Source organism: Barbus barbus, assembly GCF_936440315.1.
Source record: "Barbus barbus genome assembly, chromosome: 24".
In the NCBI taxonomy this organism is placed as follows: Eukaryota; Metazoa; Chordata; class Actinopteri; order Cypriniformes; family Cyprinidae; genus Barbus; species Barbus barbus.
Genome location: NC_136752.1, coordinates 4,161,508 through 4,185,885, shown reverse-complemented (window position 1 = coordinate 4,185,885; position 24,378 = coordinate 4,161,508). Strand labels below are relative to the sequence as shown.

At 40.1% G+C, this 24,378-nt stretch overlaps 1 protein-coding gene across 1 annotated transcript in view; it reads left to right on the top strand.

The window, feature by feature from the left end:
• Nucleotides 1-24,378, top strand: part of LOC306843653 (sentrin-specific protease 6-like) — a 37,312-nt gene that overhangs the window by 11,170 nt on the left and 1,764 nt on the right. Inside the window, 17 exon segments of the mRNA XM_079375246.1 lie at nt 70-131; nt 302-390; nt 2,375-2,750; nt 11,810-12,051; nt 12,355-12,492; nt 13,040-13,073; nt 13,203-13,391; nt 15,885-16,066; nt 16,158-16,393; nt 16,794-16,910; nt 17,064-17,186; nt 17,294-17,386; nt 19,513-19,730; nt 19,812-19,885; nt 21,254-21,342; nt 22,508-22,576; nt 22,775-22,925. Of these exon segments, the coding sequence (XP_079231372.1) occupies nt 70-131; nt 302-390; nt 2,375-2,750; nt 11,810-12,051; nt 12,355-12,492; nt 13,040-13,073; nt 13,203-13,391; nt 15,885-16,066; nt 16,158-16,393; nt 16,794-16,910; nt 17,064-17,186; nt 17,294-17,386; nt 19,513-19,730; nt 19,812-19,885; nt 21,254-21,342; nt 22,508-22,576; nt 22,775-22,925 (2,482 nt within the window).

Below are 24,378 nucleotides of genomic sequence, written 5' to 3'. Positions count from 1 at the left end.
GACATTTCTGGAGTGGATCTGATGTATTTCAGAGTACTTATGCTGTCTGCCAATGTTTCTCTCCTGCAGATCCGATATGATCCAAAGAGTTGAGCTGGACAGCATTCTTCTCACCTGTCCCGAGATTTCAGGTGAGCAGATGAAGAACCATTGAGTTTTCTCATTATCTGCAGAAAACATTTACTGAAAAGTTAGTAGTGATTAATCTGATTTGCTTTGAGACCTTTGGAGATCTTCGAAGCACTTGATCATATGATGATGAGTTGAAGTACATGACTGTTGTTCTACTGTACATCACTAGATTCAGAAGACATCAGTGTTAAGAAGCGTGTCCATCAGAAACGGCGGCCGATGAACGATAGTCCTGTTCCTGTGGGCAAACCAGTTGAGGTGAGACAATACCTCTGCATTCAGACGGGGGTAATTCAGAAGTCAAATGAAGGTTCCTGCGGGTCCTAAATAGGTCCTGAAAGTCTTAATTGGCCCTAACACAAATTAGGGTCCTAAAAAGTTCTTAAATCAGACTAGAAAGTCTTAAATAAATGGCATTCAGGACAAATGTTGCATGCATTGTAAATCGTCCTCCGTATTTTTGACTTCCTTTCCAAATAAAATGACCAAATGCCTTTAAATTATGATGCATTTACAAGAGCTGCAAAATGAAGATATTAAGTCTCGTTTTCTTTGAAACTGAACAAAATTAAGTGAGCTTATGCTTAAAACAAGAACACAATAAATTTCAGTTGGGTATGAAAACATTTTCATGAATTTCTGAGGCCACTGGCAAATGTGTTCTTGAGGCCACTCTTTTTCACTTTCACAGAAAACATTGTTATTTTGCTTCTTACTTAAATGTATCTTGATTTTAGAATCTTTAGACATTTGCGCTTGGCAACGAGACACAAATTCTGAAGAACGTTGCTTTTTTTTGCAGCGTAATCAGAAGACACAGTAAAAGTTATGTCCATATTTAAGTGTTTGAGGGCAGAGGTATTCAAGCCTGAAGCTATTTTTGTTGTTGTTGTAAAATAAATTAAATTAATGGATTAAATTCAAGTTTTGAAGGGTTGATTATACTCATAACTCGTTGTGTACTCCTGTTTACATTTAGAGAACATAGACCTTAGTCAGTTATGCATCATATTGAATTTATTGCAGATATGAAAACGAAGTGGTGAGGGATCGACCGAGATTTTTATCTGTCCCCGAAAGCCATTTCCTCAGGTGAATAATCAGTATGTTGTTAAACAACAGTACAGTAATCCATTGAACAAACTGTACTTCAGTCCCTCACAGCTTCGTTTTTTATTCCTGTCAGAAATTAAAAACGGTGTTATACTGACTGAGGTGTATTGATATTACATTTCCTTTCATTTATTCCTTACATTTTTTTTTTACTTGTTCTTGTTCTTCCCGATATACTTCAAACTAAGTTAGTTTTTATTCTTCGTTTGGGGGCAAAAGTAAGTTCGAAAAGGCTGAGCGACAGTATACTGTTTTCGAACATTTCCACTTAATGTTAATGTAAACATGTCGCGATGCTCGCGCGTATCCTCTAAACACAACAGCGATTCAATGATGGTGTGTCTAGGTCTTTTATTAAACTGGATAAATTATTACACATTTTTATATTTTATGTGGTGTCATGATTTGATAAAAATAAAGGTTTATTATTGTATGTTCTTTTGGCTTTTCGTTTATTGTATACCTTTTAAATTCGCTCATTGAAAGAACAACAGCAGTATGGTGTAACATTTATTTGAAACGCATGTAGGGTGATGAGTTCTTGCTACTTTATATCGTTACTCTTTCGTTTCATTCTTTTCATGGCTTTGGAAAACTATCTGATGTTTCTCTGTCACTTTTTGCATAACTCTGGGTCGTCGACACCAAGCTTCGTTGCGATTTCTTTCTAGGAATTAAATGCTTAAAGTCTCTCCGCGAGCGATTGTAGAGGTGCGGATATATTTGTGGCAGCTCAGCTATTCGACAGTGTATTTATGTTGCTAGTGACTTGGAGATGTTGCTCTCCTGCCTGACCTCAGTTCAATGAGAAATGAACCAGGTAAAAAAAAAAACGCACGTCAAAGGTGGAATTCCCGAACCCACCCACCGATTGCGTAATCGCCACGGACCAATGGTAAAAAGCTCGCTTTGGTGAGCTGTTTCGAACTGCCGAAACGAACTGAAAACGAACTTCGTTGCAGCCTGATTTTGTTCAAATTACGTCATGTCAGTTCATTCTTCGATTTGATTTGAAGTATATCGGGGCCTTTAGTCTTACATTCACCTTTGTAAAACCCTGCAAATGTTCATTTTTGTGTTATATTAAGAGTAAAAGATGTTCATATTTTTCGGGTCTTTCCACATCCAGCAGTCCCTTCAGCCTGATGATTACCTCACAGTTTGTGGTGAATGTGGCCAACCAAGTGAGGACCATGTAAAATGTGACCACTGTGGATATATCCTACCTGCTGAGACTCTGCCCCTTCCTGCCGTTACATCAGCGCTGCTCCCTCGGCCCTCCATTCGCTCGCAGCCGCCCAACCTTCAGATCAGAACCTCTGGGGGCTTCTCTCAACAGATAGACGTTGTAATGAATCCATCGGTGCGGATCACACATGGAGGCATGCTGCTTCCTCACAATGGAAGACTCGTCGTCACTTCTGGAGGCTCAGTGTGTAATGGATTCAAGCAAGCTGGCGGCAAGAAACATCAGATCACCAAACCATGTGAATTAAATGACCCCAGTAAGTATACCACACTTCACCCTTTTACATCACAAATCACATTATGATCAACATGTCAAACATTTGTTGGTTAGGTTTCAGTTTGCCTGCCCCATTAGCAATACCCTATCATTAACAAGGACTAAAAGCTCAGTAGAAATCACTCACTGGCCACTTTATGAACACCTTGCAAGTAGGGGTGTACGATATATATCGTCTGTGATAATATCGTAATTGTTGTTTTAACGATCGTATGCAATTTGACATTATCGAGTATTTTGCAAAAAAACATTCAAAACAACCCTATATAGTGCACATACATTACGTGAAGTCTAGACTAGTGCGCGTATATTAGTGCTCATGATTCAGTCTAACAAAATGCATTTAGAATGATCACAGATTCAAGAGATGGGGGCAGAAAAGGTATATATTTATACCACTTCATATAGTTAATCAATTTCACACGAAGGAGGACGTTTTTTTCCTCCAAAACATTTTTTTTTTTTTTTTTTTTTTTTAACCATTCAATAACTGTTTTTGCTCTCTTTCAACAACAAAAATAATTCCAAACACAGCCACAGCACTGTTTCGCGTCTCTGAGCAACATGACGGTGATTCGTTCCTGAATGAATCAACCGTTTAAATGATTCGGTTCAATCGCAATGACTCGCTTATTAACACTGACTTGCTGCCACCTGCTGGCAGTTTTAATTTCACATTTAAATCATTGTTTTCTTGTTTAAACGGGGTACAATGCTGTTTCATGCATTCAGAGTTGTTTACACTGTTAAAGAGCTGGATTCTCATGCTAAGCATGGCCAACGTTTCAAAAAACTATTTGGAAGTATGACAGCAGTATGATAGCAGTCCCAGCTATAAAAGATCCCTGTCATGATTCAGAACTGCTGACGGTAAGTGAAACGGCATCAAATGTGTTTTGTTCGTGATCGGCGCTCAAGTGCTCGTCACCCACGGCACGCCTCCAGGAGCTCAGAGAGAATCGTAAAGCTGTATCTTTCTTTTATAAATATGATAAACCTAAAGACTTTTTGGAGATATGAAGGATACTACTCTATAGGTACTCAAGATTAACATGAGATTGAATGAAACTGTATGTTATGCACCCCTTAAATAATTTTAAATATCAGTATTCAACATTTTATGTTTAATATATCAAAACATTATTTATGCATTTGTAATTAGTTTAAAAGCATTCATGTCCTGCATTAAACGGTGTGTAAATGCCATTCAGATACAGCTTCTGTGTTTCCTCTGCATTGCAAAGATGAATTTTGTTGATACTAGTGCTGTGAAATGATTAATCTCGATTAATCGCATCCAAAATAACCGTTTTTGTTTACATAATGTATGTCTATGTACTGTGTGTATTTATTATGTATATATATATATATATATATACACACACATGCATGTATATATTTCAGAAGAATATTTTGTTTATATATTGAAAATATTTATTTATAATATAAATTATATGAATATAAATATAGACATGTAAATGTAAATATTTTCAAAATATATACTGTATATGTATGTATTTTTTATATATATATATATATATATATATATATATATATATATATATATATATATATATATATATATATATACACACACACACACACACATGCACACACATTATGCAAACAAAAACTTTTATTTTGGATGCGATTAATCGAGATTCCTCATTTGACAGCACTAGTTGATACTGATTTAATTTGCTTGGTAACAGCCCAAATGTCTTATTATTCAAATTCACTGAATGTAAGAATTTGACTCAAAAGATAATGGACACTTTTAGAAAAAAATGGTTCTCTTTCAAGCATACGTTTCGGTGTCTCACTATGGGATACGCCCCTTCCGCGTATTCCTCAGAAGCCCTATTACATTACGCCAGCCCCAATTGGCTGGCAGACGTGACGCTGTGTCTGGGAGTGGCCTCCCCACCCCTCAGTATAAAGGAGCGACACAACGTCACTACGACATTCAAAAACCTCTTCTCGCTTCACACCAGAAGCCTTAACGAACTCTCGGACGAACGACTGGCCACCACGCCGTTTTTTCGCCTGACTCCTTCAATTTTGCATTCCAGCCGATTGCAAGGAGTGTTCGATACTACGATGGCTGCTGCAATGCAGACTGTCCCGGCTAGCGAGGGAGATGCTGTGCGACTTTGTTCATGCGGGAACAAAATTTCATGCAAAGACACACACCAGGTCTGCTCTGCATGTCTTGGGCTGAAACATGCCCAAATGGCGATCGAGAACCCCGGTTCCTGTGAACACTGCGCACGCTTCACTACGAAGAGCCTTCGTCGCAGGCTAGCACGCCAAGCTAGCCTGTCAGGCCACGATCCCCTCATGTCGCCTAGCCCCGTTCCAGCTGCCACTCCGCAGGTATCCATCCCTGTAGAGCTGCCCACCACGGCAGCTTTATCATGGGGTGAACAGCTTGACGTTTGCGTCCCTCTGACCAGTGTGTTTAGCACGGACGAGGAAGAAGACGCGCTCGATTTCGAGGAAGAGGGACAATCGGACTTTCTTCTCTCTGAAGAAGAGGAAGATTTCGAGGACTCCCCTTTCATTCCCCCTGCGCACACGGCACAACCCTTCGCCGCGGCGGGGACCACGGAAGATGCGGATGGGGCACCATCCCCGCTGCTCAGTGTGGATCTGCAAGATGTGTGCAAACGCGCTGCAGAGAAACTAAATATTCCGTGGCCGACCGTGGTAGCAGAGACTGCAAAGTCTCGCTATGAGGGTAAGCGGCTGCCGAGGGCGAAACGGGCAGCACGGCAGCTCCTTCCTGTGTTTCCAGAGCTCCTGGAGGAGCTTGCGGTGACCTGGAAGGACAAACCGTTCACCAGCAAGTTACCCGTGCAGGGAGGATCCGCTCTCGATGTGGAGGGAATGGAGAAAGTAGGACTTCTCCGAATGCCTCCCATGGAGCCATTAGTTGCCGCGCACTTGCATCCAAAGCACACGGCAGCTGCAAATCCGACGTTGCCATCCAAAGCGGACCGTTTCCAGTCAAGCATGTCGGAACGCGCTTATAAAGCGATTGCTCTCTCTGTCAGGGCGCTGAACGCTACCTCTATGCTGACCGCGTACCAAGCGGAATTGCAGGACGAAGCGTCGACCATACCAGGTCAGACGCACTGGGAAGAGATCTGTGTAGTGACAGATCTCTCTCTGCGTCTTCAGAGGTGCGCGGTTCAAGCCGCGGGCAAAGCCATGGCCACAATGGTCATCCAAGAGAGAGGACGTTGGCTTAACCTGGCTAATCTCTCAGACAGGGAGAAAGAAGCTATCCTGGACGCACCGGTGGTCACAGAAGGCATTTTTGGCTCGGCGTTGACACTGATGCAAAAGAGATGCGAGGAAAAGAAGAGGGATGATGAGGCTTTGCAGCTCTGTATGCCTCGGAAGGCACAGACTGCACCCCCCCCGCCACCTCGGCAGACTTTCGCACAAGTTACGGCCCGCCCACCCCCCAGCTATCGCATTCCTCGGCGGCAGAGACCGAACGTGAATGCAGTGGGTCACAGCGGAGTCCCGGAACAGAGAACTGCCTGGCCTAGGAAGAACTACCCGCCTGCAACAGCTCAGGCGGTCCAGCCAGCTCCTCAACCTCATCCTCACTCCCATCCTCAGGGAGCGAGGAGGAAGAAGAAGGCAGTTTGATGGGGTCTTCCCCGGGGAAAGGAGCACAAAAGCCCCCCCGTTCGCGAGCTCCCGTCCCCCAGATGTTCAGCGTTCGACAGTGGACGAGTTCCAAAGTTCCCGGATGTTCTGTGGAAAGATAGAGCCCGGTTGGGCCAGGGGAACCAGAGCAGTGAAAAGGACAAGGGATGGTGCAGTGGTGTACACCCACCCACTAGTCACAAGCATTTTTCATGTCCAAAACTCAATAAAGTTTTCATTGTATTCCCAAAACATGTTGCAAAACATAATTCCCCAAAAAACGTTGCAAAACACGTTGACAGACCACAGCATAACATCACCTCGGGGAGCTTTAGCTCCCTTAGGGGTGATGAGACGCTTAAACTCTGTCCGAGCGCTGAATGCCCACGCATGCGCAGTACAGACAACAAACTCGCTCACGGCTCAGCCACACGAGGGCGCCAGAACGCTGCAAATAAACAGTTGGCGAGAATGCACACGGTCCCGCTGGGTACTAAGGACAGTACAATTCGGGTACCGACTGCAGTTCGCCGCTTCCCCCCCGCATTTCAAAGGGATAATTCATTCTCAGGTGCGGGAAAAATTAAAGCATGTTCTTCAGGAAGAAATTTCCTCTCTGTTGAACAAAAGGGCTATAAGAGTGGTCCCACCCGAGCAGAGCCACAGCGGGTTTTACTCGAGGTACTTCCTCGTCCCAAAGAAAGGGACTCAAGCTCTTCGTCCCATATTAGATCTGCGGGCACTGAACAAGTACTTAAGAAAGTACAAGTTCAGAATGCTCACTCATTCTACACTCCTAAAATTAGTGCGCCATGGCGATTGGTTTACGTCAATCGACCTGAAGGACGCATATTTTCACATAAAGATATATCCACCCCACAGGAAATTCCTGAGGTTTGCTTTCCTCGGCGTGGCATACGAGTATCTGGTTCTACCATTCGGGTTGTCTCTCAGCCCCCGAGTGTTTGTAAAATGTACAGAAGCGGCACTCACTCCGCTCAGGGAGAAGGGCATTCGTCTCGCTACTTACATAGACGACTGGCTGGTGACAGCTCAGTCAGAGCGAGAAACGAGAGAACACACAGTTATGCTTCTGGAACACATACAGAAACTGGGTTTCAAATTAAACATCGAAAAGAGTGTTTTAATTCCCACACAGTCTATAACATATCTGGGGCTGTCACTGAACTCGGTGACATTCAGAGCACGACTGTCAGAAGACAGGGTGAGAAAATTCACTCGGTGCATGACCGATTTTCAGAGGGGAAACAGTGTTTCCTTTCGCACATGCCTCAGGCTATTAGGACTGATGGCTTCAGCCCTGATAGTTATTCCCTTAGGCAGACTGTTCATGAGAGAATTTCAACGCTGGGTAGCGTCTCAGGGACTGGACCCAATACGTCACTCCCGCAGGAGAGTAAGAGTGACGTCAGAGGCAGTCTTAGCACTGCGCCAGTGGAGACACCCGACCTTTCTGGTTCAGGGGGTACTCATGGGCGTGGTTCGAGCCAGAAAAGTGATAACAACGGACGCGTCGTTGTCCGGTTGGGGGGGCATTCACGAGGGCAGGATAGTGAATGGAAGATGGGATCAACATCTGACCAGTCTTCACATAAACTATTTGGAAATGCTAGCCGTTTTTCTGACGTTGAAGCATTTTCTTCCTTTTCTCAAAGGGCATCATGTTCTCGTGAGAACGGACAACACTACGGTTGTGGCTTACATAAACCGGCAGGGAGGTCTCAGATCACTTCCCTTGCACATGTTAGCACGCAAACTGATTTTATGGAGCAATACCAATCTTTTATCCCTGAGAGCGACGCACGTACAGGGTGTTATGAACCAGGGTGCGGATTTGCTTTCCAGGGGCAATCCTCTCTACGGGGAGTGGAAGTTGAACAGGGAGGTGGTCGAACAGATTTGGAGCATATACGGCAGAGCGACAGTAGATCTGTTCGCGTCACAGGACAATGCTCAGTGTCCTCTGTTTTTCTCCCTGAAAGATCAGAGCGCGCCTCTGGGGATAGATGCGCTGGCGCACGAATGGCCTCGCACTCTCCTTTACGCTTTCCCACCGATAGCATTGATATCCCCAACACTTTACAGAGTGAGGGAGGAGGGACTAAAACTGATATTAATAGCTCCGAGGTGGCCAGGGAAGTATTGGCTAGCGGAGATCATACATATGCTGTACAAAGACCCGTGGTCTCTCCCGCTGCGCAGAGATCTTCTGTCACAAGCAGAGGGGGAGATTTTTCATCCTCATCCAGAACGCCTGGCACTATGGGCATGGCCTGTGAGTGGGTCAATTTAAATATAACCGGTCTGCCTGACAGCGTTATTAGAACCATACAAAATGCTAGAGCTTCATCGACTAGGTCTCTTTATGAATGCAAATGGGGCGTGTTCGAGCGCTGGTGCGCAACTAAACATGAGATACCCTTTCAGTGTTCAGTGGCAGTGGTTCTATCATTTCTTCAGGATTTGATAGACCAAGGGAAAGCGTTTTCAACCATAAAAGTGTTTCTGGCTGCTATATCTGCTTGTCACATTGGTTTTGATAATAAAACTGTGGGGCAGCATCCTTTGGTAGGCAGGTTTATGAAAGGTGCGCGCCGCGCCTTGCCAGTGTCGAGACCGATTTCCCCCTCATGGGACTTGGGATTGGTGCTAGATGCTCTTTCCATGTCCCCATTTGAGCCGCTGGATAAGGTTGATTTAAAAATATTGTCATTTAAGACGGCACTGCTGTTAGCTTTATCCTCGGCAAAACGCGTAAGCGAGATTCACGCGTTTTCAGTGCACTCAGCGTGTTTGCAGTTCATGTCTGGGGATGCAGGGGTAGTTCTGAAACCTAATCCTGCATTCATGCCCAAAATAGTTAAGGCTATCATTCCTCTTGAGTTAAGAGCCTTCTGTCCACCACCTTTTGCTTCATCAGAACAGCAAAAGTTAAATGCATTGTGTCCAGTGCGTGCTTTACGCATTTATACAGAAAGAACTAGAGGGTTCAGGGAAAGTGATCAGCTGTTCGTATCTTGGGCGAAACCTCGTACGGGGAAGCCGATTACTAAGCAGCGGTTGTCGCACTGGATAGTGGAGGCGATCTCGCTGGCATATTCCAGTAAGGGTCTTGTGTCCCCATCTGGTTTACGTGCACACTCAACAAGGGGAATGTCAACGTCCTGGGCCCTGTTTAAAGGAGTCTCGTTACAGGATATTTGCGAAGCGGCGAGCTGGTCCTCACCGCATACATTTGCAAGGTTCTATAAGCTGGACGTTACAGCTCAGACTTTAGCGCATGCAGTATTGAGCGTTGGAATGTGAATCACGAGTCATGACTCGTTCAGCCCCGCACGCAGTATTGTGGTTGGCAGGAGACTTCGAGGCAGGCTATCTGGCAATACGGGAGTTAGGATATCCCATAGTGAGACACCGAAACGTATGCTTGAAAGAGAACAATAGGTTACTTGCGTAACCCCGGTTCTCTGATAGCATTAAGTGAGGTGTCTCACCAGATCACCCTCCTTGCTGTGCGAAGCGAGGAAGAGGTGTGCTTGTTTTGAATGTCGTAGTGACGTTGTGTCGCTCCTTTATACTGAGGGGTGGGGAGGCCACTCCCAGACACAGCGTCACGTCTGCCAGCCAATTGGGGCTGGCGTAATGTAATAGGGCTTCTGAGGAATACGCGGAAGGGGCGTATCCCATAGTGAGACACCTCACTTAATGCTATCAGAGAACCGGGGTTACGCAAGTAACCTATTGCTTTATAAAGTAAAAAGCCCATAACATTTAAAAATCAGTTTAAACTTATTGGAAAAGATTAATTTCTGTTAGTGTGAACTGACCACCACACAGAATATGAAGAATATCAAAAACTTTAGGAGTCAGCTGCCCACGGTAGTCCTTAAAATATCAGCACAATAACACACTCAGCAAAATATCGTCTAATTATCGTTATTGATAAAATCCCAGAAAATATCAAGATACTATTTTTTTTTTTTTGTCAATATCACACACCCCTACTTGCAAGTACCAGGTTGTACCCCCTTTGCCTTGATTCTTTATTCGTATTGATAGTAGTGCTGTCACTAATGATTATCTTGGCAGTCGAGTAATTGGTTGATTATTCTGGCGATTAATCGACTAATATAATTTTTTGTGGTAATAAAAATAGACCTAAGCAAATAATAGTAAAAATAAAACTTTAAAATGGCTTAAAATACATACACTATATTGCCAAAAGTATTGGGACACCCCCTTCAAATGAACAAGTTTGACTACTTTAGTCATTTCTATGAGTACAAATCTTAATTTTTAAGCATATAATAAGGGAATTGTGTGCTTCTGATTTTATAGCAACAGTTTGGACAGGACAGTGTCTCTGTGTATAAGGCACGGTTCAAAAAGACATGATTGATTGAGTCAGTGTGGAAGAACTTGACTGGTCTGCAGAAAGTCCTGATCCCAGCAGAAACCTCTGGTGTGACTTTAAATGCAGACCTTGAGCCAAAAACTCATCACCAAACACCAATGACTTGTGTAGACACTATATGGACAAAAGTATTGGGATGCCCCCTTCTTTAGAACCGAAAGAGGCACTTCCAAAACTGTGGCAACAAAGATGGAAATATAATTCATGTGTTTAAAAATTATATTTCTATCTGTGTTGCAACAGTTTTGGACATGTCGTTAAACGAGTCATTGGTATTTGGTGATGAGTTTTTGAATTAGGACTTTTCTTTCTACAAACTAGTCAAGTTCCTCCAAGTTCAAATAAGTTTTTTTTTTTTTTTTAAGTGTAGTGGTTTTAACTTTAAAACGGCGGGCAAGCAGTTGGTTTTGTTTTTGCAAATGTTTTTTTTTCTGCACATATGTATAGGATAGACTGTTCACTATAGTTGTTTTCATAGCCTTCAGTTTCTTTCATTGTTTGGGGAACACTGGGCAGTATATATGATTTCATCATAAGTCTTTTTTATCTGATTAATGAAATAAGATCAATCGATTAATTGTTAGTTGTGGCTTTAACATTGTCCCTCTACAAATCTCAAATATAATTTGTGCTGCCACATATGTAGGAGATTCAAATGCGATATTTCTTTGTGCCTTTAGCTTACATATGGCTGTCATACTAACGATTTATTTTGTTTTCATAACATCATTCAACAATCCCAAGGATGAAAAGAAGAGCATACAACTCGCAACAAAGCAACATACAATAAATGCTACTAATAATATTAACCATCACAACATAAACTTACTATATTATGAATATTCTTGTACTGTTTAATTGTGACTATAGTGAGTTAAAAAGCATTTTTGATAGGCTTAACCATGAGACCAGTAATACAGATGTGTTTTGATGAAATGCAGTTGTGCTGTCCAGTGACGAAGATGAAGACAGTGATGATTTCAGCAGCAGCGGGACCGTTAGCCGCTTGGACAGCGTGTCGCCGAGGCCCGCAGACTCTGCCCACTCGTCTCCTGCGCCCTCCGGTGGTCGGGTGGAAGCGGCCGTTAAAGCAGCGGGTGAACATGAGGACCCTAGCAGTGACTTTTTCACACAGACAACCCAGAGAAACCTGGTGCCCAGAAGGAAAAGCATGAAAGATCCAGTAAGCAGTGTTGCGTCTTAAGTTTTTGTTTTTTTTGTCTTAATGCTGCATTTTGGTCCAGTATAATCAGGGCTCAGTATTTCAGATTTTCACTTGCCCTGCCAACATTTCACTGACCAATTTCTGTTTTTTAAAATGTTTTTTCAAACATGACAAATCCGCAGAATTCGCATTAATTTACAATATTTTTTTTCTGAAAAACTGAAAATCATTTTGAAAGTATGAATGTGTTCACTAGCTCATTTCTCATATTTGGAGTGTATACGTATATATTATATTTATATATATATTATTCTCATGTAGTTTGGGAACGCTGTGTGTGAAGATCCATCTCCTAAGAAGAGGAAAATGGGTCATATGCAGAAGCTGAGCAGCATTATTCTGGACTGCAGGAGTGTAAGGATCGGCACTCTGCGCAGGATGGTCACCAAACCTGTTGTGGTGAGATCAACCAAAAACCTGATTCATATCACCTGCAGGGTCCAGAATTGAATTTTTTTTCTCTCTCTTTTTTTTTTTATACTAAATGATCTTCTTGCATCCATCAAAAAGTCTCAGATGAGTTATTTTTTGCTTGATATAGTTCACTGGAGGCATGCTATAATTATTCACCTAAATTAGAGTTCAACCAATAGTGGATTTTACAGATTCTGGTAACTAATCTAATATAGGCTGAATCGGAGGATTTGACTTTAAAGTTTTTCAAATCAATAATATTAAAGAAATCAATGTAAAATAGTGCAGAACCTTATTAGAATATTAAAAATAATTATGTGACAATAGATATGGACTGTAAGTAAAAAAATAAGTACAAATTTTTAAATGTATACATCATAAATGCAGCATTCGAAGAATAACCATTGCAAACCATTTTACAAACTATGTAAAACCAGTATGTCAGTCAAGCTCGAACATAAATGTATGTTAAATCTAGTGTGTTTTCTTTTTGAGAATCTTATTCATTGTTTATTTTTTTTTTTTCGCCTAGTTTACAGTAGAAAACATACAGCTGGAGACAGAAGGTAAGACGCTTCTTTAAAGAAATTAAAGTAGAAAGCAATGTTACATGTGGTTCATTCAGTCACCATTATGACTTTTGTGTAAAATAAGACTTATTGAGTTGTTTGTTTGCTGTGGTGTTGTGGTTGAAGGTCCAGATATGAATGTGTTGGAGAGCGTTTTCTTGCAGTCATCAGAGCTGACCAGATGTGAGTGGTGTACCGTCAAGAAGCTGCCAGTCCTGTTTCTGCAGACCACCGATGTGGAGTGCCAGCGATTACAGACTCAGCTGCAGATGTCTCGGGACGAGGGAGGAATATGGTACGACTGCAGCGGCAACAGTGAGTATCAGAGCGTCACGTCACATTACGTATAATTCTGTATAATGTCTCCTTAAAAGCAAAGTATGCCATTTCTGTGCTACTAGTGTCACCTAGCAGAATTACAAAAATAAAGCATATTTTCAAACAACCCTTACATTCATCATGCCCTTACGATTTTTCTTATTCATATTATATCTTTTGACATACAAAAAAAGCTTACACACTTCATCTTTAAAGGTCATTGGAAAAACGACTCAAGCATCATTGAAAATGTTCATTCTTGGAAAATGATACATGCTTAAAGTTTCGCCTAATAGTGCCTAGGATTTCTGCGATGGGGGAAAACATGGACTGAATCATAGAATCCAGTCATAAAAACGGAATTTACTGTATAACTTGGAATGTCACGGAATTTGCCAATTTGAATGAATTAATTGAAAGTAGGTCATTACACTTCAAATATGAACCTTGCATGTTCTGCGTGTGTCTGTGTGAATGAATGGCGCAGACACACGGTTTCGGTTACTACACGCATACTGAAGAGCGTGACGCTTGGGGTGATTTCAGTGTCTGCCATCTCTAAATGAGGACATAAATACATGAAGAACATTTCCAGAACTGCTGTAAGAGTCACTTCATGACAGTTTTACCGTTTCATTTTAGGTAAAACTAGCATCATGTGTCTTATACAGTCTATGATACACACAGAAATGTAAAAGTATTCACAGCAACCCCTCAAAATAAACGTTCAGAAATATATGCCAAAAAATAGATCGTCAAAATATGCCTTCATTTGATAACCAGAATTTAAATACACAACACAAAATTTGTTGCAGCACAAAAAGCTGTTTTAAGAATAACTGTGAATAAATTTAGTTGTTTTATGCATTTAAATAACTACACATGCTAAAACACAGAATTTGGTAAACACAAAACCTATGGTGGGAAAAAAATTAAACGTTGCATAGAGCCTTAAGCATGTAATTTTTTGTTAAACTTTTAATAAATTGATGTGAAATTGTATAAGTTTCATGATTTTAATTAATTAGATATGCTTTTTGATAATATTTAATTTAACTATTAAAAAGGAGTCTAGCAAAATTAAAATGAGAGAAAAAAAAAACGGAATCCAGAAAAATTTAAATGGAAAAAATAAAACCGATTTCATAGGGCCCTTGAAAAGCTCAAGCATCATTTATTTGAAAGTGATATTTCATTAAAGTTTCACCTAATGTAGGGCCCGAATGTGGAAAATGCGGACGGAATCCGGTCATAAAGATGGAATTTAGTGTGTAGCGCAAAATGTCACGGAATTTGCAGAGTTTGATGAATAAATCAAAAGTAGGCCAGTACAATCAAATCAGAACATGACAGATATCCTGCGTCTATGAACGAATGGCGCAGATGCACAGTGTCATTAACTGCACACATATTTTCAGCCTCTGCCGCCTCAATATATAAATACATAAACACATAAACATAGAACAGTGGTCTCGAACTCAATTCCTGGAGGGCCACAGCTCTGCAGAGTTTAGCTCCAACCAGCTCCAAATCACAGCTGCTTGGAAGTTTCTAGTTACTCTGAAGACCTTGATTATCTGGCCCAGGTGTGTTTGATTAGGGTTGGAGCTAAACTGTGCAGAGCTATGGCCCTCCAGGAATTGAGTTTGAGACCACTGCTCCAGAACTTCTCTAAGTCACTTCATGAGCGTTTTACCGTTTCTTTAAAAAAAAAATGATCGTCGTCATATATACAAACAGAAAGAAACTTAAAGAGGTCATCAGATGCCCAGGGTCTTAATGAAAAGTCTAACATACTTTGGTTGAAATTTCTCAATGTCAAAAAACGGCTCTTTTCACAGCAAGTAGTTTTAGTGCATGTTCCTTTAAATGCCCCTGTCTTCTGTGGGGTGACGAGCAGTTCTCTGTGAGACGGTTTACTTCAGCCGCAGAACTTGCTAGCTAGCACATTATTAGGAAAGGCGATTTGCAAAGATTCATAAACCGTTATACTCGCTTCTTCTGTAGCTGAAGCTGGATCACGAATGATTCGTGTGAACATAGATGCATTTATGTAGATCGGCGGTGCATTCCCTTTAAAAACATATGTAATTCACAATATCTTCAGGGGCTCAGATGTCGGGAGTAAATGACGACTTTTATGTTCATTATTACATCCAACAACAAAATACCTCAATCACTTAGGAGCCATTCTTGTCTACAAAAATTTAATTGCAGAAAAATTAAAATGGAAAAAAAACAGAATCCCCCCCAAAAAAAAATCAACAGATTTTGGGGGAAAATAAAATGGATTTCATAGGGTCCTCCTTATGCAGCGAAACTGACTTATTGACATATGACACTGTCCAAAACTCTTTCTTTTGGTAGTGATTTTGTTTCAGGAGCACTTTATGCTCTTGGTTTCTTTTGGTTCTGTTGGTTATTTTATTGCTTGTATTTGGACTTGATCTGACATCTTACTCCTCTCCTTTTTTTGTTGATGCTCTCCAGCTGATGAGAAGTATATTGTATTGATTTTCGAGAGCGGCCCCTCATTGCAAGAGCAGGTGATTCTGGAGGATATCCTTGCTGAAATCGGCAGAAACAACAATCTGTCAGATTTCCCCAAGAAGATCAATTTTGATGAGGCTAACGTTCGACTGGTTGAGTACAATAAAGCCTCCAAAGACAAGGTGATTTATGTTGCGCTCAATCATGATAATTATGATTTGATGCGTTTTATTCTCATGTATTAAAGGTGCCAATGTTTGTCCTTCACCTCAGGTTAAAGAAGTGAGAGCTGTAGTATCAGCAACACCTTCATCTTCAACCCTATCAGCCTCTGCACCCTTTTCGGTAGTGACGGTTACCGTGGCAACAGTAAATGCAGCCCCAGCAGCCTCCATCACTTGTGCAGTGACGAGCGTCCAAGCGCGCGTGTCTGCTCCGCTCCAGGAGTACTGTGAAGAGGACGACGAGATGGCAGAGCTCCAGCCAACCTTCACTGGTCCTATCATTAAGTAAGACTAACCAAACACATCAGTTGTATCTTCATGTGCCACATGGCACATTTGTTCGTATTTAAATGTTCAAGACATTAAACCATTCAAATCTGATGACAAGTGAAAGAGAACTCCATTCGATTAACTTTATATTAGTTAGGCTAGTAGTCTATTGAAATGTCATTAGTATATAATATGTTGGTGTAGTAGCAGCCTTATTTATTACAGTACAAGGTTGCATGGGTGAAAAACAATAAAAATAATTTTTTTATTATTGAGGGCCATTGACAATTTTGGGAGGCCAGTGAAAATTTGAGCCGATAACCAGTAGAAAAAAATCAGGAAATAAAATATTCCATACATATATAAAAAGCCAAAGATATGTTGAAGTTGGTGTTGTTTTTGTTTGTTTGTGCAGGTTGTTGGTGTACCCCCCGCCGCCTTCTAAAGGAGGAATCTCTGTAACCAATGAGGACCTCCACTGTCTGAACGACGGAGAGTTCCTCAACGACGTCATCATCGACTTCTATTTAAAGTCATTATCTTTATTTCAGTCAATATTAATTATGACCAAATAGTGTTTTTATAAAAAAATAAAAAAATTGTACATCTCATGAAAGTTGTTTTGTTTTTTGTAAGTGGGCATAAATTCAACATTATCTGATAATTGTGTACTTTGTGCTACTAGATATCTGTTTTTGGAGAAGTTGAAGGAGGAAGATGCTGTCCGCAGTCACATGTTTAGCTCGTTCTTCTATAAGAGACTCAATCAGAGAGAGCGGAGAAACACAGTTGACGCGTCCAGCTTACCGTGAGCTCACGTCATCATCTCAAATATTCACATTTCCTTGGAGCTCAGTTACTGTGCTGTTGTTTAGTACGGAGATTCATTTCAGATGTGACTTTTTAATGTTGCAGCATACAGAAGAGGAAACACAACAGAGTGAAGACATGGACACGTCACGTGGATCTCTTCCAGAAAGACTTCATCTTTGTGCCCATCAATGAGTCGTAAGACACTGTTTATTTATCTCCATTTATCCATCGATTGCATGAGGAATTGGAAGAATTAGGGGTGGGCGATACGGAGGTAGACACAATTAACCAGTAGAAATTTGTATTATCGTGGTTATGCACTCATGTCAAGTGGCGGTATGCTGTGGTCACGAAAATGTATCATTTGCACACATTAAGCAACGAGTGATTTTAAGCCATTTAAATGCAAACAACATTGCTATATGCTTTCGCTGTCTGTGAGACATGAATCTGGTGAGCATGAGTGTTTTTGTTGCTTATTGACCTTGAATGGTTAAATACTAGTGCTGTCAATTGACAAAAAAATTAACTAATTAATTGCACATTTTTCTAAAATTAATCGCGATTAATCCCACCTAACGTTAAAGTTTTTAAATATAATTTTATATTGCAATAATTTCACATTCAGTCTTCAAATGTACAATGTACATACAACATAAAGACAGTATTTTTAATATTTCTTTAATGGCATCTTTTTTGTGATTGAAGGCCCGCATCACTGATATCAATACAACTGATGTCTCTATAAAATATTTTTTTCCCCTGACTATTTAACCATTGACTGTAGCCATTCAGCATTACAGTATAATTGAGAGCTATCAACTTGAACATTTATTAGACTTAACTTCTAATTTAAGTGAACTTAAAACAATCTTCACACGAACCCATTATAATAAATGACACATTTACCTGTGCCCTTCAGAGACATGTCCTTAAATGTGACGCATATATAACATATTGCATGCATGCACACAGATTTAAGGCAGCTTTAATCGCCTTTTTGGTAACTTCATGCCTTAACTGACGGCATAACTACGACATTGCATGCACGTAGTTTCTTTCGCTGTGTTTGATATGAAATTATACAAGCTACAGCGCTCGCCGGCACCTTTGTGCGTGTATTGGAAGAGCGCTACGAGCACAGTATCTTTTCCGCGCTCGTTTGACTCGCGTCTGGCGCGCTTCAGAAACGTCTCCCGTTTGATGTGGCCATAAAGACGTTCTGCATCTAAATAAAAGCAATCCTTTTCAAGAAAAAAGTGACGGAGGCAGCAGTTGTGAATGGCCAATCCTAGCCCCGCCCCTGCGTTAATTGCGTAAAATTTTTGATGGCGTTAATCTGAAAAAATTAATCTCATGCGTTAACGCGCTAATTTTGACACCACTATTAAATACACATACTTATATGTATGGAAATGCCCATCTTTGCAAGTATCCTCATAAAAACAGTCATTTAGGTCTTAAGTGAAAGTAAACAGCTGAGAAAGAAAACGCGTGTACATTGAATCCGCATGTTCGGTCTTAAAGGGGAAGCTGCCTGTTATCCCTCCTGTCTGTCATTCATGTTAATCTCTCACTGCTCTTGACTGAATCACTTTTGTAACTTTAATAATAAGAAATTTAATTTACACAGTGTTTTTGATTAGTTTGTACAATGTAGGATTTATTTATTGTAGTTTTTTTGTCCTGTTGCTTGTAATTAGTTATCTTCAGTGAGCTTGAGTTTTTCTCTATTTAATTTTTTTAGTTTTTTGTGATATTGACACTGGTGACAAGAATTATGAAAATTCTATTGTATCAAAAACTTTATCATAAAAGCCTTATTAAAAGCAAAAAAAAAAAAAATGATATTGTGACATATATCGTTATTGTGATATAAAATTACTCATATCGTGATATAAGATTTTGGTCATACCGCCCACCCCAAGGAAGAATGCATGTGAATGTCTTTCATTGCACTGTCAAACTTTCATTTGAATGACAAAGTCTTCCTTCGGTTGTCTTCTGTGGTTTAGGGAAGGGCATTGCCTGTAGTATCAGCTTGTGTTATTTAAAAACTTGAATCTTATACTTCAAGCTTAAATTGCTCAGATGATAGGAAAATCACTTCTGAAATCAACTTCTGTATGGGTCGGGGGAAATGGAAAGCTTGAATTATTTTTTATTCATCTATTTACTGGTTATTTCACACTAAATTAACATGTTAAACTGTCCTTCAAATGCATTATGATTTATTTTAAATCAGCTGCGTGGTGTGCGTATTGTCATGTTTTTTTATGGAGACTTCTAATCTCCTTATCTGTCTTTCTTTGTCCATCTAGTGCACACTGGTATCTCGCCATAATCTGTTTTCCGGGTCTGGAGAAGGCTCATGTTGAGCCAAACCCGCTGTACCAGCATCAACCTCAAGCCCATAGCACTGCTGTCTCCTCCAGCCCGCCCACTGATGGAGGGTCGGATGAGCTGGACGACGTCAGGCAGCACACGGCCGTCCCACACAGATCTGCAGCTGATGTGAACAGACAGCAGCAGTACACAGGTGAGCATGTGAGCCACACGAGTGAATGAATTCAGACTGCCGCTGTGTCACTGCTTGATTTCCATTTGGTTTTTATTCCAGATGGTTTGCACCGAATAATCGAGTGTTATGGGACAGATGACTCCTATCACTCAGATGACCAAAGCTCATGTCAGGTGAGTCGCCTCAGTTTGGTTTGTGGTATCAGAGTTCACTTTTGTAATGTAGCCATCAAAGTGAGCATATATTGTAGGGATGTAAATATTTATTTTAGGGATGCACGATATTGGATTTTCGCCGATATTTTTCAACTCATTTTGGCCGGTACTGTTGCCAATACCGATATATTTCCTTTTATTTTCCTCCTGCCTAAAATTAAATGATGATAACGCGAGGCAAGCATAATCGTGACCTATTTTTAGCAGAATTCATTGAGGGATTTGACAGTGTGATTCAAAGATTAAGTATTTCAAGTGTAGGCTGTTATATAGACACACGCACAGTTTTTTTTCTTTTGTCATTTTTTGGGGGTTTCTAGCTTTTAGACTAGTCGGATACAAAACTTCAGTTTAAACGAGTCAAATTAGTCGTAGCGCACATCCCTAATTCAGACAAAACTTTGCTTCAAGAATGAGCCACACTGCTGAAGTGATCTAATCACTAGCACATCCTGAGCACATGTGAGTTAACCCATTCCTCTTATCGGCAAGACGTATCGGCATACTTTTTCATATCAGACTGAGGCCGATATTTATATTTAGAGCCATTATCGGCCGATTCCGATATCAGTCCAATAACATTGTGCATCCCTAATTTATTTATTTTTATCTGTGCAATGCTACAAAAGATTTCTTAATAGATTGAAATAAATGCCGTTCTTTGGAATTTTCTATTTCATATGGAATTCTAAGAGAAAATGATCACAGTTTCAACAAAAATGTTAAGCAGCACAACTGTTTTCAACATTGATAATAATAAAACAATTTTTAAGCAACAAATCAGCATATTAGAGTGATTTCTGAAGGATCAGATGACACTGAGGATTAGAGTAATGATGCTGAAAATTCAGCTTTGGTGAGGCTTTTAGCAACATTAAAAAAATCTCATTGACCCTTTTGAATGGTACTGTACATACTTAAATGTAAATAAAAAGGTTACACATGCAAACTGCTTGTGACAAGGCAACAATGGAACTATTTGAAATGGTAATAAAATATAGTTTCCAACATTGTGTTAATTTGTTCAAGAGTTCCTTCATATTTACATGTAAGGTTGTGAGGTCATTTAAAGCTAACTAAAAGTAGTCAGATTACATTCATTTGGTGATTACTTGATTACTGATTTCAGATAACCTTTACTGGAATACACAGTTCGGATTATTAAAACAGGCTTACTTTCATAATGGAAAAATACTATTTTCAGTTATCAACAACAGTTTATTATTATGGTGTAGTGTGTATTAGATTTTGACACGAAATGTAATGTTTGGATGATTTTTGGGAGTTTTGACTGTCTCTCTCACATGTTGTTATCTGTTTTTTCAGGATGAGTGTAGTGAAGATGACAGTTTGGTCGATGAGAGTGGAAGCTTTGACAAAGCAGAGTTGACGTCCAAACCCACCATCTGCAAACAGTGAGAGCAAATATTCCTCAAACAAATTTGCATAGCTAATACATTATATTAAATATTTTGATTCAATATAAAATTTCAGAACAGAGTGAATCAGTTACATCAAATCAGATAAATGTGTTAAAAATAAATTCTTTAACTTTTTAATTGCATGTTAGCTTTGATGACCCATTATTAACTGTTTGTTTACAGTTTGAAAGCTACAGAAGAGTTTAAACTAGAGATGCACCGATAAGAAATTTCTTAGCCAGTACAGGCGGTTATTCAGAATATCTGCTGATACCTATGCCAATACTTTAGTTTTATTAAAGTCATTAATTACTCAGCCTCATGTCGCTCCAAACCCGTAAGACCTTCGTTCTTCTTCGGAACACAAATTAAGGTATTTTTGATGGAATCGGAGAGCTCCACACTCCATAGACAGCAAGGGTCCAGAATCAAGGCACAGAAACGTAGCAAGGACATCATTATAATGATTCATGTGATCCAAGGGGTTCAACCGTAATTTTTTTTGAAGCTACGAGAATACTTTTTGTGCGCAAAGAAAACAAAAATAAAGACTTTATTCAACAATTTGTCTCAACAACATGTGCATGCTTTGATCTGAATGTAAACGTAACGCACATATGTTGTTTACGTTATGTTAAAACTGCATTTATTGTTCACATTTTGTGGTAAATAAGAACAGGATTTGAAAGATGACTTTGTTTCTTTTTAGACATGACATAAAGCTCTTTGCAATATTTGGATCAGAGACACATTACAAACCGTGGACCTGGCAACCTTGGCTTGAATTATGATTCATAGGGTCAAATAGAAGCTGCGTTAACAGCGCTGTGTTAATGTCTTTTTATTGTCTTATATGACAATATGACACAAGAAACGTTTTCTTCATGCAAGTTACTCTCTGATACATTTTCTGCCCCCTTTTGACTGACAGGAAATAAATAGTCCCTGTTCATCTGCTGTTTTTAAGCAATTAGTTTTATCGGCTGATACCGATTATTAGCCGATACATCGGTACATCCCTACTTTAAGCCAGTATATTATAAACAATGACAGAAACACAAACCAGGGTCGTTTAACATTTAGAATTTAATTGTGAATTTTAAATTCCAATTCAGTTCCTATTTTTCAGCACTTGTTGTCATGTTATTAAAATCCTCAGGCCTTGTATTCTGATCATGGACTCCCTGCGTGGACCAACCAGGTCGACTGTGGTGAAAACATTACGAGAGTAAGTTATTGTTCTGACACAGACGAGTAAAAATAAAACCTTTAAATGGACGTGATTTTCTGATCACATATGTTTTTGCATGCACTTACTAAACGAATAGATATTTTTCTGTGGGAATCATGTCGTCTTTAAACAATAACGAGAGTGGCTGTAAGTTTGCATGTAAATTAGTGAGTGTTTGTCCTGGTATTTGTGCAGGTATCTGGAGGTGGAGTGGGAGGTGAAGAAAGGCTCCAAGAGGAGTTTTGGGAAGGATGTGATGAAGGGCTCGAGTCCTCGTGTGCCCCAGCAGGATAACTTCAGTGACTGTGGAGTTTATGTGCTGCAATATGTGGAGAGCTTCTTTGAGGTGAGAGGAACTGTATATCTAATAGTGGACTGGACAACATATTCTGGATCCCCCCAGAATAGAGTCTGAAAGATTTTCAAAAAACTGCCAGAGCCTTCCTCATATTCTACGCTTTCGTTCACACACATCCCAGACATCCTGGTAAAGATGAATGACATTACAGTGTAATAGTTTCACGTTAAATGTAATAGGCAAATGAGTCCAACATTTTTGCATTTTGAAAAATAAATACGACCTCACGTTGTCAATCACGTTTACACGAAACTTTAGTTTGTCATAAAAAAAAATTTGGATCGCGTTCGATTTTCTGTGTTTTTCACATCCGTAGCAATACCTCTCAGAGCCAACGTACAAAGTATACTTCCTCTCTATATGTGGATGGACTCAATATTTCCTTTCTTTTTCTCTTTTTGAGAAGCGAGAGGACAACACCCTTTTCACAAGACTGACAAGTTTCAGTGGTCATCAGTATCATAAATCCTCCAAAGTTTTTTAAATCGTTCTCTCTTCTGACTGTCATTATCCGTCTCTCTCTACTTTTTAGTTGTTTTTTTTGAAAGTCATGAAAACATGATCGTGGAGTTTTTCTTTTGCTATTTGAGCAAATGGGAATGCAAAAAATATATATGTGGTAGTCTCCCATTCACCATTATAGATTTACCCATCTATCATGACTTCAGCTGCTGAGAAACCCAGAAATGTGAAAAGGGTCTATTAAAAAATAAGACCGTTTGGTAACCCACATTCTTCAAAATATGTTATTTTGTGTTCAGCACAAGAAATAAATTAATACAGGTTTGGGACAACGTGCGTGAGCAAATAATGACAGAAATAAAATTTTTGGGTGAACTATTCCTTTAATGATAAGTGGCATCATGTTTAGTATTGTCGCTTTAAGAGTTTCTCTCTCAACTCTTTACTTCCATTTTAGACATAACATAAGTTAGGGCTGGGCGATAAAACGATAACGATATGTATCGCGATAGACACGTGAATGATATCAATAAAAAATGTGTTCGATAAAACTTCGATATTTTTTATTCTTCGTCGGAAGATAACAAAGGTTGCGAAGCAAGTTTGGTTGCATTAACAAAGGCACTCGCTCTCTGGTAACCTAGCAACGTAGGGAGTGACACGCTAACAGCCAATCATGTAACAGTATCTTTTTGGTTGCGCCATATCGTTGTCTCGTGTCTAAGTGCGCACGCGCGGCTGAGAGTGCACGACTGCAGCCAGACCTGGCTGGTCTGCTGGATTCCTCTTCATAAGCAGAAAATGAGTGCCGCAGCGAGCGAGGAAATTGTAAATAAAAGAGAAAGTCAGCTCGCCAGTATGGCAGTTTTTTGGATATTATAAGTCTGACCGTAGTCAGACCAAATGTTATCTGCAAATTATGCAAGACCGTCGTCCCCGCCAAGACTGGTAATACCACGAACTTGATGTACCACCTTAA